The sequence below is a fragment of the Coregonus lavaretus genome, assembly GCF_964263955.1.
Source record: "Coregonus lavaretus genome assembly, chromosome: 29".
Classification (NCBI taxonomy): Eukaryota; Metazoa; Chordata; class Actinopteri; order Salmoniformes; family Salmonidae; genus Coregonus; species Coregonus lavaretus.
Window position 1 is genome coordinate 36583405 of NC_140016.1, and position 24171 is coordinate 36607575.

A 24171-nucleotide genomic window follows, 5' to 3' on the forward strand; every position below is an offset into this window, starting at 1 on the left:
CAGCACCATGGCGCTGTCCACCAACGCATTCACTTGTCGAAAGTTAGTCGACTCACACACACCTACTTGTATCCTAAAATCTGTCTTTGTGTCCGTCTTTTTTTTCCATTCTGATGAAGGCCAAGATGGAAACGTCAATGATTTGAATTCTTCTAAATGAATTACTTCATCAGTTTAGCCTGTTTTGACCCAAGTAAATCCTATTCACAAAATAAAAAGGTGCACAACTGAGTTTACCCCATCGACTGGGTACATCAGTGGTCATGACAATTCAGTTTCCATCGTCTCTGGTATTAGGGTGGTAGCCTATGGCCAGTTAGAAAGTGGTTATAGAGCGCATTCAAAATGGCACCCTATTCCCATTGTGCACTACATCTGACCAGAACCAGGGTGCCACTTGAGACGAAGCAATTGCCTATAGTACATTTGCTGCTCAACCACGTATTGCTCTGTCCAATGAAAGCGTCATTCGTCTGTATCGTCATAAAGATGTTGAGGCGGGGGCATGGTTTTGGATCAAAAGACCTTTCAGCAGCTCGCATGCAGAAAAAATAAATCTTGCTTTTTTTGATGATTGGATTGGTATTTTTAGGCGAATAGCGACACGTACAGTATATCTAACAGGGTTCTTTCTCACTGTTAGAATATTCCATGACATTCCTTCAACCTTACAGAATTTACATGACAATGGCCAAAAGCTCACAGGGAAATGCAATGTGGAAAAAGAATAGGAAAAATACTCATTTCCAAAAATTCTATGATTTACCATGATTGCATCAATTCCTCTATTACTTTCCGTCCGGAATGTATATAATACAATACCATGACATTCCAGAAAATCACTGACCTGTGCAAACCCTGATTAAATTAAAAATAAAGATACTAAGGACAATCAATAGTGGAAAATAATGATGACTCATAGTCTTTCAATATCATTAATAATATCCTGGTTATTAACAGCCTGATTGTCACATTGGCCCTTTTCAGACATCTTCTTCATCAAATGAAAAGAATGCACCAAACACAAATACAAGACAAAAACTGACATGATTCTTTAATGAGAAATACACTAAACTGAAAAATTCTACAAACTGAAATAAAATAAAAAATTGTAATCTTATAATTTCTTGTACTTCTTTTTTACATAGACTCTTCCATTATTCTCCATGATCATAATATTTCACAGCACAATCCCTCCTTGGATTTTCAGAAATGAAGACTGAAGTTGTGGGTTCATCTGTCTAGTTGTCCTTCTTGGCCAATAGCAGCCTTTCCCTCCTAAGAGCCTCCACCTCTAAAACAGGGGACTGCTGGGCATTGGACACATCTGCCAATCTACGGGCTGGCTGGGGACACTCCCACACACAGGGTCTCCCTATTCTTCCACACACACTAATATACAACAAGCACTATCAGTAATATGAGTTGGTGTTCTGTCCAGGTTGTGTATCTGGGGAAAATAAAATAAAACACTTGTTATCAACACACCTAAAATGACTGGAAATGGTGAAAAGATAAGATTACATTTAGACTACAAAGCACAATATGCAACATAAGATAGTCAGAACTGTTGACAATATCAGAGGTTTCATTAGGGCACCAAACAGAAAACAAAAACGTGCATTTCTTATTGGACAAATCCAGGTAGTACCTCCCTTTTTCAGACTGTTGTCTTCTGTTTGGTGCCTAATGAACATGACCCTGGGGTTAGTACAAGGCTATAACAGATCTCACTAAAGTACATAGACATGATGAGTGTCTTTCTTACTTGAGAGTTGTTGTTGGAGCTGCCTGACCAGTGCTGCGGTCTGCTGCTGCTGTTGAGTCTGTTGCATCTGAGTCTGCTGCATCCCCTGTCGTGGGAACTGAGACACAAACAATATTACATTTTGGTCGTTGAACAGACAGACTATAACCTCAGGGCCATGTCATACTTCATTTGAGAGGAATTAACTAACTGTGACCATGACTTGGGACTCATTGTACCTTTTCATTAGCAACATTTAGAAAAATAATTACGAGGCCAGAGAGAGGTCTGACAGAGATTTAGAATCCAAGATTGACTGATTGCCCGTCCAAAAACGCACAATGTGGGCCTTTGTGCGTATGCAACTCGTCCCAAAAATAGTTGACTTGAGTTTAACTTTTGAAAGACAAAAACAGACAATGTATGCAATAAAAATTCATATTCATGCCTTTGTCTGGCTACGGCCTGAGCGTCTCGTACTAGTGAATCTCTGATATCAATACTCCGCGAGAGGGCCACAACTGGCAACGAGGAAGTAGTTCCCTCTAGCTCTCTTTAGTATCTTAGTTTCCTCCATATTACTAACACACATATTATCCTTAAACACTGAGTGTGAGAGTGCATTGACCCTTTTTTGCACTAATCTCTTTTGACTCATCACATGTTACTGTTTATTATCCATCCTGTTGCCTAGTCACTTTATCCCTACCTACACTGAGTATACAAAACATTAAGAACACCTGCTCTTTCCATGACAAAATTTTCCCTTATTGATGTCACTTGTTAAATCCACTTCAAATCAGTGTAGATGAAGGGGAGGAGACAAGTTAAAGAAGTATTTTTAAACCTTGAGACGATTGAGACATGGATTGTGCCATTCAGAAGGTGAATGGGCAAGACAAAAGATTTAAGTGCCTTTGAACGGGATATGGTAGTAGGTGCCAGGGCGCACCGTTTTTTCCCCGTGTTTATCAAGAATTGTCCACCACCCAAAGGACATCCAGCCAACTTGATAAATGTTGTAAGCATTGGAGTAAACGTGGGCCAGCATCCCTGTGGAACGCTTTCAACACCCATGCCCCAACGAATTGAGGCTGTTCTGAGGGCAAAAGGGAGGGGGGGGGGGGGTTGCAACTCAACATTAGGAAGGTGCTCCTAATGCTTTGTACACTGTATGAATAAAATCTATTTTCAATCTATCGTGCCAACCCAAACCTCTATCCGATAACATGGCTGGTGCCAACCCAGAGTGGCATAGTAGCCATGCCTTGCCTAAACCAAGCTGGACAAAAGCAGTGTGTGCTAACCTTAAACTGAACCATCCTCACTGAAAAGTTAGAGACGCAAAAAAACTGTTCAGGTCAGCGTGATAGTTGGACATAGATCTAGGCTTGGTAGGGCTAGGGTTTGATTTTGGACTTGTGGGGTGTTCCAGCAAGCAGGATCTTTAAGTTAAGTTAGCCGGCTAACAGTGACACATCTTTCATATATCAGATCTCTCTTCATTTTATGGTTCATTTTGAAAGCTAAATTTGAATGTGTTTGGTGGTTGTCAAGTCAATTATAATAATATAATAATATAATAATAATAATAATAATAATATGCCATTTAGCAGACGCTTTTATCCAAAGCGACTTACAGTCATGTGTGCATACATTTTTACGTATGGGTGGTCCCGGGGATCGAACCCACTACCCTGGCGTTACAAGCGCCATGCTCTACCAATTGAGCTACAGAGGACTACAATTACCATGCTAATTTCAAATCTATATTTCTCGAAAAGAAAAAGTTAATTCTGAATATTTTGGGACAGTTAGCTGGCTAACTTGATCCGTCTTTTTGGAACTGCCCCTGGGTAATTTGACTGTATCATCCTCTAAGTGGGACGTACCATGGGCTGCTGTGGGGGCAGGGGCTGCATGCCCAGGGCCTGGTTCTGAGCCTGGGCACCGGGGGGCTGGGCCGACGCTACCTGCTGCTGCTGCTGTTGTTGTTGTTGTTGTTGTTGTTGTTGTTGTTGTTGCTGCTGCTGAACTTGTTGGGACTGGACCTGTTGTTGTTGAACTTGCTGTTGTTGAACCTGTTGTTGCTGTTGCTGTTGAGCTTGCTGCTGAGCCTATAGGGGACAGGGACAAATCCACGAACAGAGCAGGGTTACACCATAGTACAACTATACAGGAATCCTTACACTCAGTACGTCATGCTAGAGCACAGGTGGGCAAACTACAGGCCGCGGGTCCCGCGAGCCCATTCAATCCGGCCTACAGGATGTTATTTGGGTTGATTCTTTTGGGTTAAATATATTTTTTCAAATAACTTCCCTTTTTCTGGCCCGCTGAAAATAATTATACAAAAAATGATATATGTGCGGGCCCTCTGTTGAATTTAGAAATCCCAATGTGGCCCGAGACAAAAAAAGTTCGTCCACCCTTGTGCTAGACCATAGAGCATTGAATAATTGTGGAAGTGATTATGTGTAGATATAGAGCACAGTGAGTGGAAATAGCAGTACATGTGTAGTTAAAATAGAATCAATCCACTGTTCCATGTTGGTCTGTAGTGTTAGATATTGCTAGTAGAAGACCTAGTAAATAGACAAAGCATACTCTGAGTGCCTGCTGTCTGAGGTACTGCTGCTGTGCTTGTTGCTGCTCGGCCAGCATCTGGTTTGGTCTCATGCCCGGGTGGACCCCCTGCGCTCCCATGTGGCTCAGGCCCTGCATGACGGGAGCCTGATGGATGGACTGGTGGGGAAACCTGGAGATGGTGGAAGAGAGACACGTTCAGAGGACCAGTACATCATCATTGTTTCACAAATACACCACTTTTTCTTGAATAAGGTCACTGTTGCTCATTACTACAGCATGAAACAAAAAAGGGTTCTGTGACTGCACTGTCAAATGTTTGCATTCACGTCAAAGAAAATCAGAGTGCAGTTCATGGGTGGGATAACGCTGTCTCCAGATACTAGGCAGTGATGCTAAATGTGACATAAAGCCTTGATATGTGCAAGAAAAAGGAGTGAAAAAAGGCACTCCATGAACACAATATTAGGGGAGGGATGATACCAGTATCGTGATACTTGTTAGTATCGTGGCAAGGAAACAAAACACGAAACGGATTTAACTTCTTTATGAAAACAGCCCTAATGTTGGAAACAAAAATCATTATGTTGTCTTCCAGAGTCACATTTATTCATTTTCCAAGCTATAGCACACAATATTTTACATAGAGCTGGTTTTAATATTGTCATTTTAGTCATTTAGCCGACGCTCTTATCCAGAGCGACTTACAGGAGCAATTATGGTTAAGTGCTTTGCTCAAGGGCACTGACAGATTTTTCACCTAGTCGGCTCAGGGATTCGAACCAGCAACCTTTCGGTTACTGGCCCTACACTTAACCGCTACGCTACCTGCCGCCCCAGGACCAAAGAGTTTGCTCTGCTTCGTGTTTTCATATTGCGATACTGGTATCGTCACAGCCCTACACAATATGAGCCAAAAGCAGCCAAAATATCCTTGATAAATGGACAGTAGACTTCCCTCCTGCCCACCTCTGTGTGTTTTGCATGGTGTGCGAGTAGCCCGGTGCCTGCTGGTGAACGTAGCCGCTGGGCCTCTGGCCCATCTGCCTCAGGGAGTCCACCACGGCCGGGTTGGCCCCCGGGTGGCTGCCCTGGAAACCCTGGTTCCCGTACGACGGAGGGACTACACCACCCGCCTGGGAGGGGTGCGGCTGCATCCCCATGTGGGAGCCGTACGTGGTATAGCCCGGGGAGATGTTCTGTACATGGAGAGAGAGAAATCAGAATGTTAATGAAAATAATAGGACAAATAGGCAGGGAGATGGGTAGAATATTGAATATCAGGAATAGAGGACACTAGTTTATGCATGGGGTCAATTTCAGTGGTGGAGGAAATAGAAGTATAACAAAACTGGTTTTACAGATACATCTGGAAAGAAATTACATGGCATTTTGGCGAAAGTGTCTCATCTAAAAGACTTGCCTGAGTTTGCTGCATGGAGCTGTATTGTTGGTTGGGCGTCATCTGTCGCATCTGTTGTCCAATCATACTCTGGTTCTGAAAACGACAAGAGACAACGGTCATCCTCCAACGTTCTTAAAAAGCAATGTGCTACTTTCTACAACTGAAGTTAAACTTTTTTTAATTTTCACGGGCGGCAGGGAGCTTAACGGTTAAGAGTGTTGGGCCAGTAACCGAAAGGTCGCTGGGCTGGTTCGGATCTCCGAGCTGGCAAGGTGGAAACATCTGCCGTTCTGCCCTTGAGCAAGGCAGTTAACCCCCAACAACAACTTCTCCCCGGGCGCCGATGACGTGGATGTCGATTAAGGCAGCCCCCCACCTCTCTGATTCAGAGGGGTTGGGTTAAATGCGGAAGACACATTTCGGTTGAATGCATTCAGTTGTGCAAATGACTAGGTATCCCCCTTTCCTTTCCAACTCAAATGTATCAACATGGCATGCGTAGTGAAATCCAGGTTCAAGGTCCTATTCTGTGAGTATGTTAATAACATATCTAGCAAACCCCTCAACGACTCACTGAGGTAGGTCCAGTCCAGAATAGCATCTGTACTCACTACTGTCCCCTTCCAATTGAGTCTAGTCACTGCAGACTCACCAGTCTGACCTGTAGATGCTGGCGCAGGATCTGGCCCTGCGGTATGTTGGGCTGGGGCTTGTAGCCCATCGGATACTGCTTTTCCATGCCCATCATGCCTGGCATGCCACCCTGCATCATGCCCGGGTAGTTGGGCCGCGTGGGCATCATCTTGCCCATCTGAGGGTTCCGGGCTGGTCGGTACGGGGTGTCCAAACCAGGGCCCCCTGAAGGGGAAAAGGATGAGAATTTAAGTCAAAATTACAAAAAGCTTCAACAGTCTTGGGGGGAGCTACGGGGTTGCCGGGTTTTGTTCCACCCCAGCATTAAAGTCTGTTTCAGCTAATCAAGGTCTTGAAGATTTAGGTTGATAAGCGGAATCGGGTGTTTAGTGCTGGGCTGTAACAAAACATGGTGTCGATTGACCAGGGTTGGTGATGACCACAAGCTAAACACGCCACACTTAAACAGTCATGAGAGGAATACAGGTTCCAGTGTTTTTCCATGATAGTAATGTAAAAAACGAACTAGTAATAACTAAAACAGGGCCTATATTCATCAATATCAGAGTAGGAGTGCTGGCCTAGGATCAGGTCCCCCCCCCCCCGCCCATGTAACTGTTTTCATTACGATCTAAAAGGCAGAACTGATCCTAAAATCAAAACCCTGGTCTTAGACAATGATAATGTTGGCACTGACCTGGAGGCAGAGGCTGGTTCTGTGCGTACATGCCCATGGGCTGCTGGCTGTAGCCTAACCTGCTGTAGGGGTGAGTCTGCTGGCCCATGAGGATCTCTGGGGGCAAACCCGTCCCATACGACACTCCACCCTGGGAACGGGTCACATAGTCCTGGAGAGAGAGGACAAACACCTTCTATGAGACATACTACACATATACTGTATAATAGTAATATGTGCAACCACAATATCATCCAGCTTTTGCACTTTTAGAATGCATATTATTACACAAGGCATACATTGTTGTCCTTCAAATCCCTCTTCAAGATGACACTCATGAGTGCTCAGTGATTTCAGAGTCCATAAATCTATGAGTACTTTTATATTTCTACCATAACTAGCCTAATCCAAAAAGACCTCTCCCCTAGATCTGAAGGGATTGGACAGGTATAGGCAATATGGTTGTAACGCAGTCTTGCCTTCTGATAGGCTAGGTGGAATGTTTGCCACATTCTTGATACCTATCCAATTCTTTCAGGTCTGCACAAATGCCTAGGGTATAGGGCCTAGGGCTGTTACTGTGAACGTATTACCACCACACCGGTGGTCACGAGTCATGAAGGCAGTCAAATTCCACATGACCGCTTAGTCACGGTAATTAGGCTTGATTAAGCTCTGATGCTGCTGATGGTCATTAGTAGCCTACCAAACATGCTAACTGGCTGCTACTCAGCACTCTATTGTCCCTCTAATCACGCTGACATCAATGCAAATGTATTTGAAAATCGAATCAAACACTTAATGAGAGCCCATGAGCTCATGTTGCGCAACATTTCTATACATTTACATTTTAGTCATTTAGCAGACGCTCTTATCCAGAGCGACTTACAGTTAGTGAGTGCATACATTATTTATTTTTTATACTGGCCCCCCATGGGAATCAAACCCACAACCCTGGCGTTGCAAACGCCATGCTCTACCAACTGAGCTACACCCCTGCCGGCCATTCCCTCCCCTACCCTGGACGACGCTGGGCCAATTGTGCGCCGCCCCATGGGTCTCCCGGTCGCTAGAGATCCTGGATTCGAACCAGGATCTCTAGTGGCACAGCTAGCACTGCGCTGCAGTGCCTTAGACCACTGCGCCACTCGGGGACCCTATAGGCTATGCAATTGCCCGAGAAAACAGAGTGATGGCCTCTATTAAAAAGTGGTGGATCCCATTAGCTTTCTATAGGCTTGGCCTACTAAACTCAGCAAAAAAAGAAACATCCTCTCACTGTCAACTGCGTTTATTTTCAGCACACTTAACATGTAAATATTTGTATGAACATAAGATTCAACAACTGAGACATAAACTGAACATGTTCCACAGACATGTGACTAACATAAATTGAATAATGTGTCCACGAACAAAGGGGGGGTCAGAATAAAAAGTAACAGTCAGTATCTGGTGTGGCCACCAGCTGCATTAAGTACTGCAGTGCATCTCCTCCTCATGGACTGCACCATATTTGCCAGTTCTTGCTGTGAGATGTTACCCCACTCTTCCACCAAGGCACCTGCAAGTTCCTGGACATTTCTGGGGGGAATGGCCCTAGCCCTCACCCTCCGATCCAATAGGTCCCAGATGTGCTCAATGGGATGGAGATCCGGGCTCTTCGCTGGCCATGGCAGAACACAGAACGAGCAGTATGGCTGGTGGCATTGTCATGCTGGAGTGTCATGTCAGGATGAGTCTGCAGGAAGGGTACCACATGAGGGAGGAAGATGTCTTCCCTGTAACGCACAGCGTTGAGATTGCCTGCAATGACAACAAGCTCAGTCCGATGATGCTGTGACACACCGCCCCAGACCATGAAGGACCCTCCACCTCCAAATCGATCCCGCTCCAGAGTACAGGCCTTGGTGTAATGCTCATTCCTTCAACAATAAACGCTAATCCGACCATCACCCCTGGTGAGACAAAACCGCGACTAGTCAGTGAAGAGCACTTTTTGCCAGTCCTGTCAGGTCCAGCGACGGTGGGTTTGTGCCCATAGGCGACGTTGTTGCCAGTGATGTCTGGTGAGGACCTGCCTTACAACAGGCCTACAAGCCCTCAGTCCAGCCTCTCTCAGCATATTGCGGACAGTCTGAGCACTGATGGAGGGATTGTGCGTTCCTGGTGTAACTCGGGCAGTTGTTGTTGCCATCCTGTACCTGTCCCGCAGGTGTGATGTTCGGATGTACCGATCCTGTGCAGGTGTTGTTACACGTGGTCTGCCACTGCAAGGACGATCAGCTGTCCGCCCTGTCTCGCTGTAGGGCTGTCTTAGGCGTCTCACAGTACGGACATTGCAATCTATTGCCCTGGCCACATCTGCAGTCCTCATGCTTCCTTGCAGCATGCCTAAGGCACGTTCACGCAGATGAGCAGGGACCCTGGGCATCTTTCTTTTGGTGTTTTTCCAGAGTCAGTAGAAAGGCCTCTTTATTGTCCTAAGTTTTCATAACTGTGACCTTAATTGCCTACCGTCTGTAAGCTGTTAGTGTCTTAACGACATTTCCACAGATGCATGTTCATTAATTGTTTACGAATTATCTTTGAAAGACAAGGTCCTGTAAAAGGGACGTTTCTTTTTTGCAGAGTTTATAATTACTTCTCAAATGTTCTAATACTAAGCACATTGCTTATCTTTACAACAGGAGTATGAAAAATGTATGCACTCACTAACTGTAAGTCGCTCTGGATAAGAGCGTCTGCTAAATGACTCAAATGTAAAAAATGAGTATAGCCTACCTGGCTGGCATGAAAATGAACCACGGGAAATGTCTCCATTTGCTGGATGAAATGTATTTTCCCCCCTGCTTCGAGACAGGTATTTCACACATAGTGCCTTCGGAAGGTATTCAGACCCCTTGACTTTTTCGACATTTTGTTACGTTACACCCATTCAAAAATGTATTACATTGCTTTTTTCCCCTTATCAATCTAAACACAATACCCCATAATGACAAAGCAAAAACAGCTTTTTAGAAATGTCACATTTACACAAATATTCAGACTCTTTACACAGTACTTTGTTGAAGCACCTTTGACAGCGATTACAGCATTGATTCTTCTTGGGTAACATGCTACAAGCTTGGCACACCTGTATTTGGGGAGTTTCTCCCATTCTTCTCTGAAGATCCTCTCAAGCTCTGTCAGGTTGGATGGGGAGCGTCGCTGCACAGCTATTTTCAGGTCTCTCCAGAGATTTTAGATCGGGTTCAAGTCCAGGCTCTGGCTGGGACACTCAAGGACATTCAGAGACTTGTCCCGAAGCCACTCCCGAGTTGTCTTGGCTGTGTGCTTAGGGTCGTTGTCCTGTTGGAAGGTGAACCTTTGCACCAGTCTGAGGTCCTGAGCAGGTTTTCATCAAGGATCTCTATGTACTCTGCTCCGTTAATCTTTGCCTCGATCCTGACTAGTCTCATAGTCTCTGCCACTGAAAAACATCCCCACAGCATGATGCTGCCACCACCATGCTTCACCGTAGGGATTGTGCCAGGTTTCCTCCAGACGTGACGCTTGGCATTCAGGCCAAAGAGTTCAATCGTGGTTTCATCAGACCAGAGAATCTTGTTTCTCATGGTCTGAGATCTTTAGGTACCTTTTGGCAAACTCCCAAGCGGGCTGTCATGTGCCTTTTACTGAGGAGATGCTTCCGTCTGGCCACTCTACCATAAAGGCCTGATTGGTGGAGTGCTGCAGAGATGTTTGTTCTTCTGGAAGGTTCTCCCATCTCCACAGAGGAACTCTAGAGCTCTGTCAGAGTGACCATCAGGTTCTTGGTCACCTCCCATGACCAAAGTCCTTCTCCCATGATTGCTCAGTTTGGCCGGGTGGCCAGCTCTAGGAAGAGTCTTGGTGGTTCCAAACATCTTCCATTTAAGAATGAAGGAGGCCACTGTGTTCTTGGGGACCTTCAATGCTACAGACATTTTTTGGTACCCTTCCCCAGATCTGTGCCTCGACACAATCCAGTCTCGGAGCTCTACAGACAATTCCTTCAACCTCATGGCTTGGCTTTTGTGCTATGCACTGTCAACCGTGGGACCTTATAGACAGCTGTGTGCCTTTCCAGATAATGTCCAATCAATTGAATTTACCACAGGTGGACTCCAATCAAGTTGTAGAAACATCAAGGATGATCAATGGAAACAGTATGCACCTGAGCTCAATTTGGAGTCTCATTGCAAAGGGGCTGAATACTTATGTAAATAAGGTATGTTATTTTTATAGATTTGCAAAAATGTCTAAAAACCTGTTTTCGCTTTGTCATTATGGGATATTGTTGTTTGTAGATTGCTGAGGATTTTTATTTATTTAATTAATTTCAGAATAAGGCTGTAACGTAACAGAATGTGGAAAAAGTCAAGGGGTCTGAATACTTCCCGAAGGCACTAAAAATCTAAACATATAGGCCAACGTTTGTAGAACAACTACAGTTACATTAATAACTCTAAATTAAGCATATAGGAATACCTATTTCTTTGTTAACCGCTCAACACAGAATAGCCGCATGTGCGCACTCCCTCAAATCATTTGGAGAAAATATCCTTTCTATTTTATTCAGCTTTGTTCAACTGTATTCTTCATACTATAAAATAATATAAAATAATGCCATGGAATTCTAAGCAAATCTTGTCTGCTAAATTAACTAGTGTAGCCCACAGCCATTTGGCATAGCCAGATCACGACCTAACATAAGGACAACTCAGAGTATGCTATTCTGTTGTTCTGAAATAGAGTACATTTTCTTCATATCATGTTTCTTTAGACCCGTCTAAAAGAAATAATGGATTTATTGTGAAGGTGTAGGCTATATTACATGGATTTACTAGAATTTTTTCTAATGTAGATGTTCCAAAGGTCTGCATCAGTGGCTTGTAGGCTATGTGTGGAAGCCAGGAGATGCTAAATGTGTTTGTTAATTAATGGTCAATTACCGTGAGACCGACAGTTATTTGCTTGACAATCACAATGCTGACTACATTTTGTGACCGCCACAGCCCTAATAGGGCCTAGCTAGTAGTTGTTCCTGGACAGCACCTGTCCCAGTGTGTCTCCCTCACCTCAGCTTTGCTGGACAGGACCTGTCCCAGTGTGTCTCCCTCACCTCAGTTTTGCTGGTGGACGGAGTCTTCTTCTTCTTGGTCTTTTTCTTGGTTGAGTCGGATGACACTGCAGGGACGCTCTTCTCCGGCTTCACCGCCTCCACAATCTTCTTCTCGTGCTCCTGGGGCACGGGCGTGGGCGGCTCCTCCTCCTCAGGGGGCAGGGGGAGGGGCTCCAGGTAGTAGCTGCGTGGCTTGGGCTTCAGGTGGGTGTGGTAGAGGAGGAAGCGCTGCTGCTCTTCGAACTTGGTGACCTTACGGTCCACGCGCACCGTCCCGAACCAGCCCCAGGAGAGAGGGGCCGAGTGCTTGAGGCCCTCGAACACGTCCCACGGAGAGATCTTCTGCTTGGTCGACACCTGGAGGCCCTGATGGAAAAGGAGAGAGAGGTGGTTTTATATAGGTATAGATCACAATTATTGGAGACTGGTGTTGCCCCAAATTGATCCTGACAATTAAGAGGTCTAAATGCATAAGTATTTAGCAGACCTGGGTTCAAATACTATTTGTTTTCCCTAATAAACTTTGACCATTTGAAGGGGCCTGGAGTACCATATGGGCATGGTTTACAGATTTGGGACTATTTAATTGGTTTCATTACGCCAGGCAAGCTCAATCAAGTATTTGAAATAAACATAGTATTTGAACCCAGGTCTGCTATTTATGGAAGTTATTGAAGCCATTCCTAGTGAACAGCTGAAAGACAAGAGTTTATGAAGAACCATGTGGGCTAGAAATAGTCAATATCTTTGTGACAGAGAAACAGTAATACATTCAACAATTCCAAGGGTAAAAGCTCATAGTACTCACCTCCTTTTCAAAGCCGGCAATCTTGTTGCCCTTGGTGTCGATGAGCGAACCCTGAGGTTCACACGTGATGACGTCACGGGTCTGCTTGGGCAGAGGGAGCAGCTGCCGCACCTTCTCCAGGCTCTCCGACTGCCGGTCGCCCAGCTCTTTCTGCAAATACACACCACAACAGTAGAGTTATTGACACCTTTCGGAGTAGAGAACGAGCCAAACACCTTGAAATAAAGATACAAATAGTATTGAATTGAGATACTTCCTAGTGTCTGTTTGACAGTTGCTCGACTCTAACTGAATTCTAGGCGAGAGGGGACCTCTTGTGGCAAACACCGAGCATAACACCTTTCCATTGCCTTTTTTTGGGGGGGGTAGATCAGCTTTAATATTGCAGATAGACTAACTTCCATCAATGTAATTGTCTGCATCACTTCCAATCCCATATATATATATATATAAAAATAAGTAACACACACACACACACACACACACACACACACACACACATAGATATATATATATATATATATATACACACACAGCTCAAAAAAATAAAGGGAACACTTAAACAACACAATGTAACTCCAAGTCAATCACACTTCTGTGAATTCAAACTGTCCACTTAGGAAGCAACACTGATTGACAATACATTTCACATGCTGTTGTGCAAATGGAATAGACAACATGTGGAAATTATAGGCAATTAGCAAGACACCCCCAATAAAGGACTGGTTTTGAAGTTGGTGACCACAGACCACTTCTCAGTTCCTATGCTTCCTGGCTGATGTTTTGGTCACTTTTGAATGCTGGCGGTGCTTTCACTCTAGTGGTAGCATGAGACGGAGTCTACAACCCACACAAGTGGCTCAGGTAGTGCTGCTCATCCAGGATGGCACATCAATGCGAGCTGTGGCAAGAAGGTTTGCTGTGTCTGTCAGCGTAGTGTCCAAAGCATGGAGGCGCTCCCAGGAGACAGGCCAGTACATCAGGAGACGTGGAGGAGGCCGTAGGATGGCAACAACCCAGCAGCAGGACTGCTACCTCCGCCATTGAGCAAGGAGGAGCACTGCCAGAGCCCTGCAAAATGACCTCCAGCAGGCACAAATGTGCATGTGTCTGCTCAAACGGTCAGAAACAGACTCCATGAGGGTGGTATGAGGGCCCGACGTCCACAGGTGGGGGTTGTGCTTACAGCCCAACACCGTGCAGGATGTTTGGCATTTGCCAGAGAACACCAAGATTGGCAAATTCACCACTGGCGCCCTGTGCTCTTCACAGATGAAAGCAGGTTCACACTAAGCATGTGACAGACGTGACAGAGTCTGGAGACGCCGTGGAGAACGTTCTGCTGCCTGCAACATCCTCCAGCATGACCGGTTTGGCGGTGGGTCAGTCATGGTGTGGGGTGGCATTTCTTTGGGGGGCCGCACAGCCCTCCATGTGCTCGCCAGAGGTAGCCTGACTGCCATTAGGTACCGAGATGAGATCCTCAGACCCCTTGTGAGACCATATGCTGGTGCGGTTGGCCCTGGGTTCCTCCTAATGCAAGACAATGCTAGACCTCATGTGGCTGGAGTGTGTCAGCAGTTCCTGCAAGAGGAAGGCATTGATGCTATGGACTGGCCCGCCCGTTCCCCAGACCTGAATCCAATTGAGCACATCTGGGACATCATGTCTCGCTCCATCCACCAACGCCACGTTGCACCACAGACTGTCCAGGAGTTGGCGGATGCTATAGTCCAGGTCTGGGAGGAGATCCCTCAGGAGACCATCCACCACTTCATCAGGAGCATGCCCAGGCGTTGTAGGGAGGTCATACAGGCACGTGGAGGCCACACACACTACTGAGCCTCATTTTGACTTGTTTTAAGGACATTACATCAAAGTTGGATCAGCCTGTAATGTGGTTTTCCACTTTAATTTTGAGGGTGACTCCAAATCCAGACCTCCATGGGTTGATACATTTGATTTCCATTGATCATTTTTGTGTGATTTTGTTGTCAGCACATTCAACTATGTAAAGAAAAAAGTATTTAATAAGATTATTTCATTCATTCAGATCTAGGATGTGTTATTTTAGTGTTCCCTTTATTTTTTTGAGCAGTGTATGTACACAGTTGAAGGCGGAAGTTTACATACACCTTAGCCAAATACATTTCAACTCAGTTTTTCACAATTCCTGACATTTAATCCTAGTAACAATTCCCTGTCTTAGGTCAGTTAGGATCACCACTTTATTTTAAGAATGTGAAATGTCACAATAATAGTAGAGAGAATGATTTATTTCAGCTTTTATTTCTTTCAGCACATTCCCAGTTGGTCAGAAGTTTACATACACTCAATTAGTATTTGGTAGCATTGCCTTTAAATTGTTTAACTTGGGTCAAACGCTTTGGGTAGCCTTCCACAAGCTTCCCACTATAAGCTTGGCACATCTAGCCACTGGGATTTCTTCCTATTCTTCAAGGCAAAACTGCTCCAGCTCCTTCAAGTTGGATGGGTTCCGCTGGTGTACAGCAATCTTTAAGTCATACCACAGATTCTCAATTGGATTGAGGTCTGGGCTTTGACTAGGCCATTCCAATACATTTAAATGTTTCCCCTTAAACCACTCGAGTGTTGCTTTAGCAGTATGCTTAGGGTCATTGTCTTGCTGGAAGGTGAACCTCCGTCCCAGTCTCAAATCTCTGGAAGACTGAAACAGGTTTCCCTTAAGAATTTCCCTGTATTCAGCGCCATCCATCATTCCTTCAATTCTGACCAGTTTCCCAGTCCCTGCCGATGAAAAACATCCCCACAGCATGATGCTGCCACCACCATGCTTCACTGTGGGGATGGTGTTCTCGGGGTGATGAGAGGTGTTGGGTTTGCGCCGGACATAGCATTTTCCTTGATGGCCAAAAAGCTTAATGTTAGTCTCATCTGACCAGAGTACCATCTTCCATATGGGGAGTCTCCCACATGCCTTTTGGCAAACACCAAATGTGTTTGCTTATTTTTTTCTTTAAGCAATGGCTTTTTTCTGGCCACTCTTCCGTAAAGCCCAGCTCTGTGGAGTGTACGGCTTCAAGTGGTCCTATGGACAGATACTCCAATCTCCGCTGTGGAGCTTTCCAGCTCCTTCAGGGTTATCTTTGGTCTCTTTGTTGCCTCAATAATGCCCTCCGTGCCTGGTCCGTGACTTTTGGTGGGCGGCCCTCTCTTGGCAGGTTTGTGGTAGTGCCATATTCTTTCCATTAAAAAAAATTAATGGATTTAATGGTGCTCTGTGGGATGTTCAAAGTTTCTGATATTTTTTTATAACTCAACCCTGATCTGTACTACTCCACAACTTTGTCCCTGACCTGTTTGGAGAGCTCCTTGGTCTTCATGGTGCCGCTTGCTTGGTGGTGCCCTTTGCCTAGTGGTGTTGCAGACTGTGGGGCCTTTCAGAACAGGTGTATATAATACTGAGATCATGTGACACTTAAATAAAGTCCACCTGTGTGCAATCTAACTAATTATGTGACTTCTGAAGGTAATTGGTTGCACCAGATCTTATTTAGGGGCTTCATAGCAAAGGGAGTGAATACATATGTACGCACCACTTTTCCATTATTTATCTTTGAGAATTTTTTGGAAACAAGTAATTTTTTTCATTCCACTTCACCAATTTGGACCATTTCGTGTATGTCCATTACATGAAATCCAAATAAAAATCCATTTAAATTACAGCTTGTAATGCAACAAAATAGGAAAAACGCCAAGTGGATTAATATTTTTGCAAGGCACTGTATTTTCCTTTATTACTTTCCAACCCCACCACCCCTCCCCTAATTGGCGTAAACTAGTGAACAACAACGCTTAGGCCTCTACTTCCAGCTTATACATACTATACACATTTTATGGACACAGTCAATTTTACAATAGTTATATATATTTTTTTTTTTTTTCCTGAACTTCCTCTCCATTGACTTAAATACATAAATAAAATACAATAATAACGGAATACTCTGCTACATAGGACATATATTATTATATATTCCACATATACACGGAGAGTACAAAACATTAAGAACACCTTCCTAATATTGAGTTGCATACCCTTTTGCCCTCAGAACAGCCTCAATTCGTCGGGGCATGGACTCTACAAGGTGTCGAAAGCCCATGTTGACTCCAATGCTTCCCACAGTTGTGTCAAGTTGGCTGGTGGACCATTCTTGATACACATTGTTGAGCGTGAAAAACCCAGCAACGTTGCAGTTCTTGACACACTCAAACCGATGCGCCTGGCACTTACTACCATACCCCGTTCAAAAGCACTTAAATATTTTGTATTGCCCATTCACCCTCTGAATGGCACACATACACAATCCATGTCTCAAGGTTTAAACATCCTTCTTTAACCTGTCTCCTCCCCTTCATCTACACTGATTGAAGTGGGTTTAACAAGTGACATCAATAAGGGATCATAGCTTTCACATGGATTCACTTGGTCAGTCTGTCATGGAAAGAGCAGGTGAACCTAATGTTTTCTACACTCAGTGTACATCCAGTGTGATGTGTGTGATCTTACCCGAAGCTTCTTGACCAGGTTCATGTAAGCCCTCTTGTTCTCCTCCATGCTGCCCTGAGAGATGCTGGACATGTCAGCAGCCAGCGTGCCGTTAATCAGCACACTCAGCATGTCCAGAACCGTAGTGAAGAGCTCACTGAGAGAAAAAAAGGAAGAGAGCGAGAGAGACGGACAGAGGGAGAAGAGAAATCACACACACGTCAGGTACTTTACAGATACTTTACATCTTGACATTACCATCTTAACAACAAATGAACACATGAAGTAAAGCTGATGAAGTTTAAAATGTGTGAGCAGGTGTGTTGGGACTTACTTGTTGGACTGCATGTCCACTGTACCGCTGCTGATGATGTCGAGGAGTAGCACAGCCCACTCGGTGGTCTGCTGTGTGCTGCGTTGTACCGTGTCAAACATCCCACCTACCTGGAGAGCAAAGATAAGACATCCAATTTCATCTTAAGCCTCGTTCACATTACCCATAAGCACTCCGTTACGTTGCGCCAGATGTCATGCATTTCAATGGGGACGTCCACAACGGAGTGGAATCGTAACGCCCCCTTGCGATTGAAGGCTTGTGAGAAGGATGCCGCATACTTTTAAATTTTCCAAACTTTGCGTCGTCTTCAGTCCAGCCAGAGTCCGTCGAAGGACGGGAAGTTACCAAACCGCAGAAGATGAAAATATGTGGTGATGGCTTTACGGGATAGCTAGCAACTTGTAAACAATTACCCATTCCTATAAGTGAGTACTACGTTGGCTGTTACAGTGCAAGCTAGCTTGACGCTTTACAGTGCAAGCTAGCTTGACGCTTTACAGTGCAAGCTAGCTTGACGCTTTACAGTGCAAGCTAGCTTGACTTGCTAAAACGTTATAGAAACAAGTTGAGGAAAAAATTACTAACAAGACATGTTTTATTATCAACTGAAACAGCATGCTTCTCCTGTCTTGAATGAAAATGTCATATTTTGCAATCTCCCAAAATAAATGCCATCTCTGACGAGAGACTCTATTCCATCTTATCTTGCGTTGTGAAACCCTATCCTATGCTCTCCGTCCATGAAGGTGACGTACGGCGTAATGAAATACATCATGATGTTAACAGGGCATTAGTATGCAATTCAGAAACATTCATGACACTCTTATCAAGGGCCAGAGAGAATTTGCATGTCGTTTTTCTTAATACATTTTCGACCTCTACATCTCTTTGTACTTTTAAATGGACAAAACATCAGTGTTCTGTAGCAGTAACTAACTGGGTTTGATTTGTTTCCAGAGGTACTTTCTGTCCCCTTAGATTCCGTCTGGCCTTATCTGATATTGGACAATTTACCACTTTCAGGCATGACAGGGATATCACATGACTATGATAATGATGATGATCGTAGTGGTGACGAAGAAACCTCACCAGATTGAGCCGCAGCTTCAGTGCCTCGTGCATCATCTGCTTAGCCTTGCAGTCGTCCTGGTACTGGTCCTCCCGCCAGTTCGTTACAATCTGGAAGATGGAAATGCAGCCAATTGCATCAGTCAGCATGAGATGGCAGATTTTGCCAACAGTGAGCACACGGAGGGCGGAATCCTCACTTGAGATGCACACACTTGGACTTTTGTGTAAATTGATGTCAATGAAACCGTTATGCACACAGATCTCAAGTTGGGATTTGGGCCTAATAGAGGGGGTGAGGTGGGATAAGAAGATGGGGGAGAGGCTGTGTTGGGTCTTACCTGCTGCACCTGGCTGTAGAGGGAGGTGAGGAGGCCCTCCCTCTGTTCATCCTGGCCTTTTAGACAGGTCAGCACCAGAGATAGGAAGGGCTGCTGGCTCAGCAGAGACATGCTGGAAACAGACAAATGTGTAAAGGCAATACATCCACTATGAATTTGGAAATATGAAAGCTGGGGCAAAAAAATTATAATAATAGAGCAGAGTATTATGTTTCTGGATGAGAGTACAACCATGTTGATAAAATGAGCATTATTTACATAACCCAAAATAGCACCTCATAAAGCCCCTGTTTTTGACACCCACTAAAACAAACTTTTCTGAAAGAGGGGGCCAGTCCTGAGCTGTGTGTTTATTGATCTATACTGTATATCTGTTGGGACCATTACAAAAAAGGGGTTCCTCAGGGGTGAGTTGTCTGACCTTTTCTGTTTCTGCCGGTCCCTCTCCTTGCGTGAGGAGGATCCCAGATGCTGGCCCTTCTCCAGCTCCTCCCCTGCCGCCTTCAGGACGTGGCCCTGGACTGAGGTGGGCAGCTTGGCTATCAGTGGCGCCACCAGCCACACACCTGACCGCTCTGACGAACTGGGGAGGTACACAAACAAAAATAATGAGATGTTACACTAAGGTTAGATATCAACAACAATGAGAAAGCATGTTTGATGATCCTCGAGTATCCCCAACAATACATATTTTTGTTGTGGCCCCGGACAAGCACACCTGATTCTACTTGTCAAATAAGTTGAATCAGGTGTTTTTGTCCAGGGCTACAACAAAAAGGTGTGCTGTTGGGGTTACTCGAGGACCTGAGTTGGGAAACACTGCTTTAGCTAACTCAAATGGTTTTACCAAAAGAGATTATGTGAAAACTGATATTATCTGGTTGAAATTTGACAATTGCTAGTACCTATGATAAAAAAACAAATATTAAAAGAAATGCTCGTTTCAATGTATCTCACAGAAAAGCTATAATCAAATAATTATATAGCAAATAACCATTTTACCATGTGATTTCTCAGTGAACTCAATATTCCTACATATTTTTAAAATGGGAGGGAGAATTTATAAAGGTCACACACACCTCAACACTGGTTTCGTCTTGCTAGTGTTGTTGCTGTTGGAGGCGGAGCCTCCCGCGCCGGCCGAGCCGTTTCCTGAGGGGTTGCTGGAGTTCATCTCCGCTGACTTCTGGAACACCTCTATGGTGACCTTGGCGATGTTCTCCAATAGGGAGTACAGCTCCTGCAGGGAGACAAGGAAGACGAGTTCATCCACTTACACTCAATGACAGGGAATCTATCCCTGACCAAGATGGCTGCCATTACTAGCACATTCTACAGTTATGAAGGGTTTTGACACAAGCCACTTTCATTCTATATCGCTATGCACTCAATTGAACCAGAGGCACACTTGTGAACTTTACAGATGAATTGTATTCAAAATCTATATTTTGAGCAATATCATTGGGCGGCAGACCGCCTAGCAGTTAAGAGCGTTGGGCCAGTAACCGAAAGGTCGCTGGTTCGAAAAATCTGTTGATGTGCACTTGAGCAAGCACTTAACCCTAATTGCTCTTGTAAGTCGCTCTGGATAAGAGCGTTAACTAAATGACTAAAATGTAAAGGTCATATCATGCTTAATTTTGACTAGATGGCAGTGTTGTCAGTGTTTTGAGGGCCTTACAGGACACTGGAGTCTGGTTACTTACGTTGTTAGTACTCTGCTTGATCATGAGCTGCAGCTCCAGGGACGACTGTCTCATGGTCCACTGGTCCATGTTCTAGAGCCGGGAGGATGGGACACAACTTTTAGACAGTTGTATATATCACAACAATCCCCAAGCAGTTGTCACAGAGAGACTTAGCATCATAGTTTACCACGCTCCCTGTAGCTCTGCTTTAGTCAGCAGATGGCAGTAATGCCATTCAGAAAACTCAGAACACTCATATACCCTAATGTGGTCCGCTGAGCTATGGCAGGGGTTCAGAGAAAGTTCACCAACTGATTAATTCTAGCACCCACAACCCCCCATTTCTAATGGATGTGCCGTCTGCTGTGCTCGCTCTGCCATCCCCAAAGATCATCTAGGGCTAACACTGATTCACTTACAACTGGCCTCGATGGCTTCAAAGAAACCATTTGAAAGCAATTTCCAGAAAAAGGTTTTAGGTCATACATCTGCTGCCCTTGAGGGAAAAGTGAAAAAAAGTATACTCTGCTCATGAGAAGTGCTGTCCGTTGTCAGGGCGTGATTCCTTATTCTACATTATAGAAAGGCATGTTTGTTCTACATAATATTTTGTTCATCTGAATATTCCACAACGCGGCCCTGTTGTCAGTGCTGGGGGCTTGTGTGGGCTGACCTGGAGGATGCGTTTGATGCGCTGCCTCTGGGGGTTGTCCCCCTCCTCACTGTCCAGCTGGCGGTGGGGGTAGCAGATGAGCTGCAGCAGCCGCTGGGCCTGGATGTTGACCAGCACCGGGTCCTGCAGGGCACTGCTGTCCTCCGACAGGGACTTAAGACAGCGCTCGCCCACCCACTCCTGATGGAGGAGGATCGAGGGAGAGATGTGTGATGAGAGAGAGAGATCACCAAGGGGTATATACACTGAACAGGGTTTAGGCCCATTCCGTTTTCAATTCAGTCAATGTAGAAAGTGAATCAAAATGAAACTCATAATTAGAAAACTCCATATTGTTTCCTATGAGGATTTTTTTATTCACTACTTTACTGGAATTTCAAATCATTTTATTTACCATTATACACAATCTGTTGACGAAAGCTGGGCACACTCACTTTTATTTTATGTTAAGAGCACATTTTGATTTACAAAGACTGCCTGTTAAAACTCGGCAACTACCATTAAACAATATACTTCTCTGTGGAACACACAAGTAGAGGGTATCACTCAAGTTTGTAATTGTTGGTGTTGTGGAGGAAAGGAGTGGACTAAGGGGTGGGTCAACCTTGACTCATGAGAGTATCAGGCAGAGGAGGCGCCTCAGACGAAGAAGTAGAGGACCATCCTCCTCAATGAATTTCAGAAAAATGTAAATAGTGAAACATTTAAAAAAAGTTATCCTTTTTAGATAAAACTATACACGTCACCAAATAATTAATTCAAACACACTGTTTTGCAATGAAGGTCTACAGTAGCCTCAACAGCACTCTCTGGGGTAGCGCCATGGTGTAGCCGGAGGACAGCTAGTTTCCATCCTCCTCTAAGTACATACATACATACATACATACATACATACATACATACATACATACATACACACACACACATACAGTGGGGGAAAAAAGTATTTAGTCAGCCACCAATTGTGCAAGTTCTCCCACTTAAAAAGATGAGAGAGGCCTGTAATTTTCATCATAGGTACACGTCAACTATGACAGACAAATTGAGATTTTTTTTCTCCAGAAAATCACATTGTAGGATTTTTTATGAATTTATTTGCAAATTATGGTAGAAAATAAGTATTTGGTCACCTACAAACAAGCAAGATTTCTGGCTCTCACAGACCTGTAACTTCTTCTTTAAGAGGCTCCTCTGTCCTCCACTCATTACCTGTATTAATGGCACCTGTTTGAACTTGTTATCAGTATAAAAGACACCTGTCCACAACCTCAAACAGTCACACTCCAAACTCCACTATGGCCAAGACCAAAGAGCTGTCAAAGGACACCAGAAACAAAATTGTAGAACTGCACCAGGCTGGGAAGACTGAATCTGAAATAGGTAAGCAGCTTGGTTTGAAGAAATCAACTGTGGGAGCAATTATTAGGAAATGGAAGACATACAAGACCACTGATAATCTCCCTCGATCTGGGGCTCCACGCAAGATCTCACCCCGTGGGGTCAAAATGATCACAAGAACGGTGAGCAAAAATCCCAGAACCACACGGGGGGACCTAGTGAATGACCTGCAGAGAGCTGGGACCAAAGTAACAAAGCCTACCATCAGTAACACACTACGCCGCCAGGGACTCAAATCCTGCAGTGCCAGACGTGTCCCCCTGCTTAAGCCAGTACATGTCCAGGCCCGTCTGAAGTTTGCTAGAGTGCATTTGGATGATCCAGAAGAGGATTGGGAGAATGTCATATGGTCAGATGAAACCAAAATATAACTTTGCATCCAAAGAACACCATACCTACTGTGAAGCATGGGGGTGGAAACATCATGCTTTGGGGCTGTTTTTCTGCAAAGGGACCAGGACGACTGATCCGTGTAAAGGAAAGAATGAATGGGGCCATGTATCGTGAGATTCCATCAGCAAGGGCATTGAAGATGAAACGTGGCTGGGTCTTTCAGCATGACAATGATCCCAAACACACCGCCCGGGCAACGAAGGAGTGGCTTTATAAGAAGCATTTCAAGGTCCTGGAGTGGCCTAGCTAGTCTCCAGATCTCAACCCCATAGAAAATCTTTGGAGGGAGTTGAAAGTCCGTGTTGCCCAGCAACAGCCCCAAAACATCACTGCTCTAGAGGAGATCTGCATGGAGGAATGGGCCAAAATACCAGCAACAGTGTGTGAAAACCTTGTGAAGACTGTCATTGCCAACAAAGGGTATATAACAAAGTATTGAGAAACTTTTGTTATTGACCAAATACTTATTTTCCACCATAATTTGCAAATAAATTCATTAAAAATCCTACAAAGTGATTTTCTGGAAAAAAAATTCTCATTTTGTCTGTCATAGTTGACGTGTACCTATGATGAAAATTACAGGCCTCTCTCATCTTTTTAAGTGGGAGAACTTGCACAATTGGTGGCTGACTAAATACTTTTTTCCCCCACTGTATACATATATACACACACACACACACACACACACACACACACACACACACACACACACAGTACCAGTCAAAAGTTTGGACACCTACTCATTCC

At 44.5% G+C, this 24171-nt stretch overlaps 1 protein-coding gene across 1 annotated transcript in view; it reads right to left on the bottom strand.

The window, feature by feature from the left end:
• Positions 1–1039: 1039 nt before the first annotated feature.
• Positions 1040–24171, bottom strand: part of LOC311104730 (mediator of RNA polymerase II transcription subunit 12-like) — a 69046-nt gene continuing 45914 nt past the window's right edge. The window contains exons 27-44 of the mRNA XM_084146624.1: positions 21634–21813; positions 20979–21050; positions 20352–20512; positions 19694–19855; positions 19273–19384; positions 18953–19042; positions 17861–17970; positions 17548–17683; positions 12999–13148; positions 12191–12556; positions 7069–7219; positions 6391–6596; positions 5757–5831; positions 5303–5532; positions 4355–4505; positions 3640–3864; positions 1769–1865; positions 1040–1450 (exon numbers count right to left, since the gene is read on the bottom strand). Coding sequence (XP_084002750.1) covers positions 1413–1450; positions 1769–1865; positions 3640–3864; positions 4355–4505; positions 5303–5532; positions 5757–5831; positions 6391–6596; positions 7069–7219; positions 12191–12556; positions 12999–13148; positions 17548–17683; positions 17861–17970; positions 18953–19042; positions 19273–19384; positions 19694–19855; positions 20352–20512; positions 20979–21050; positions 21634–21813 — 2712 coding nt within the window. The 3' untranslated portion in view covers positions 1040–1412. The remainder of the gene's footprint in view (positions 1451–1768; positions 1866–3639; positions 3865–4354; positions 4506–5302; positions 5533–5756; positions 5832–6390; positions 6597–7068; positions 7220–12190; positions 12557–12998; positions 13149–17547; positions 17684–17860; positions 17971–18952; positions 19043–19272; positions 19385–19693; positions 19856–20351; positions 20513–20978; positions 21051–21633; positions 21814–24171) is intronic.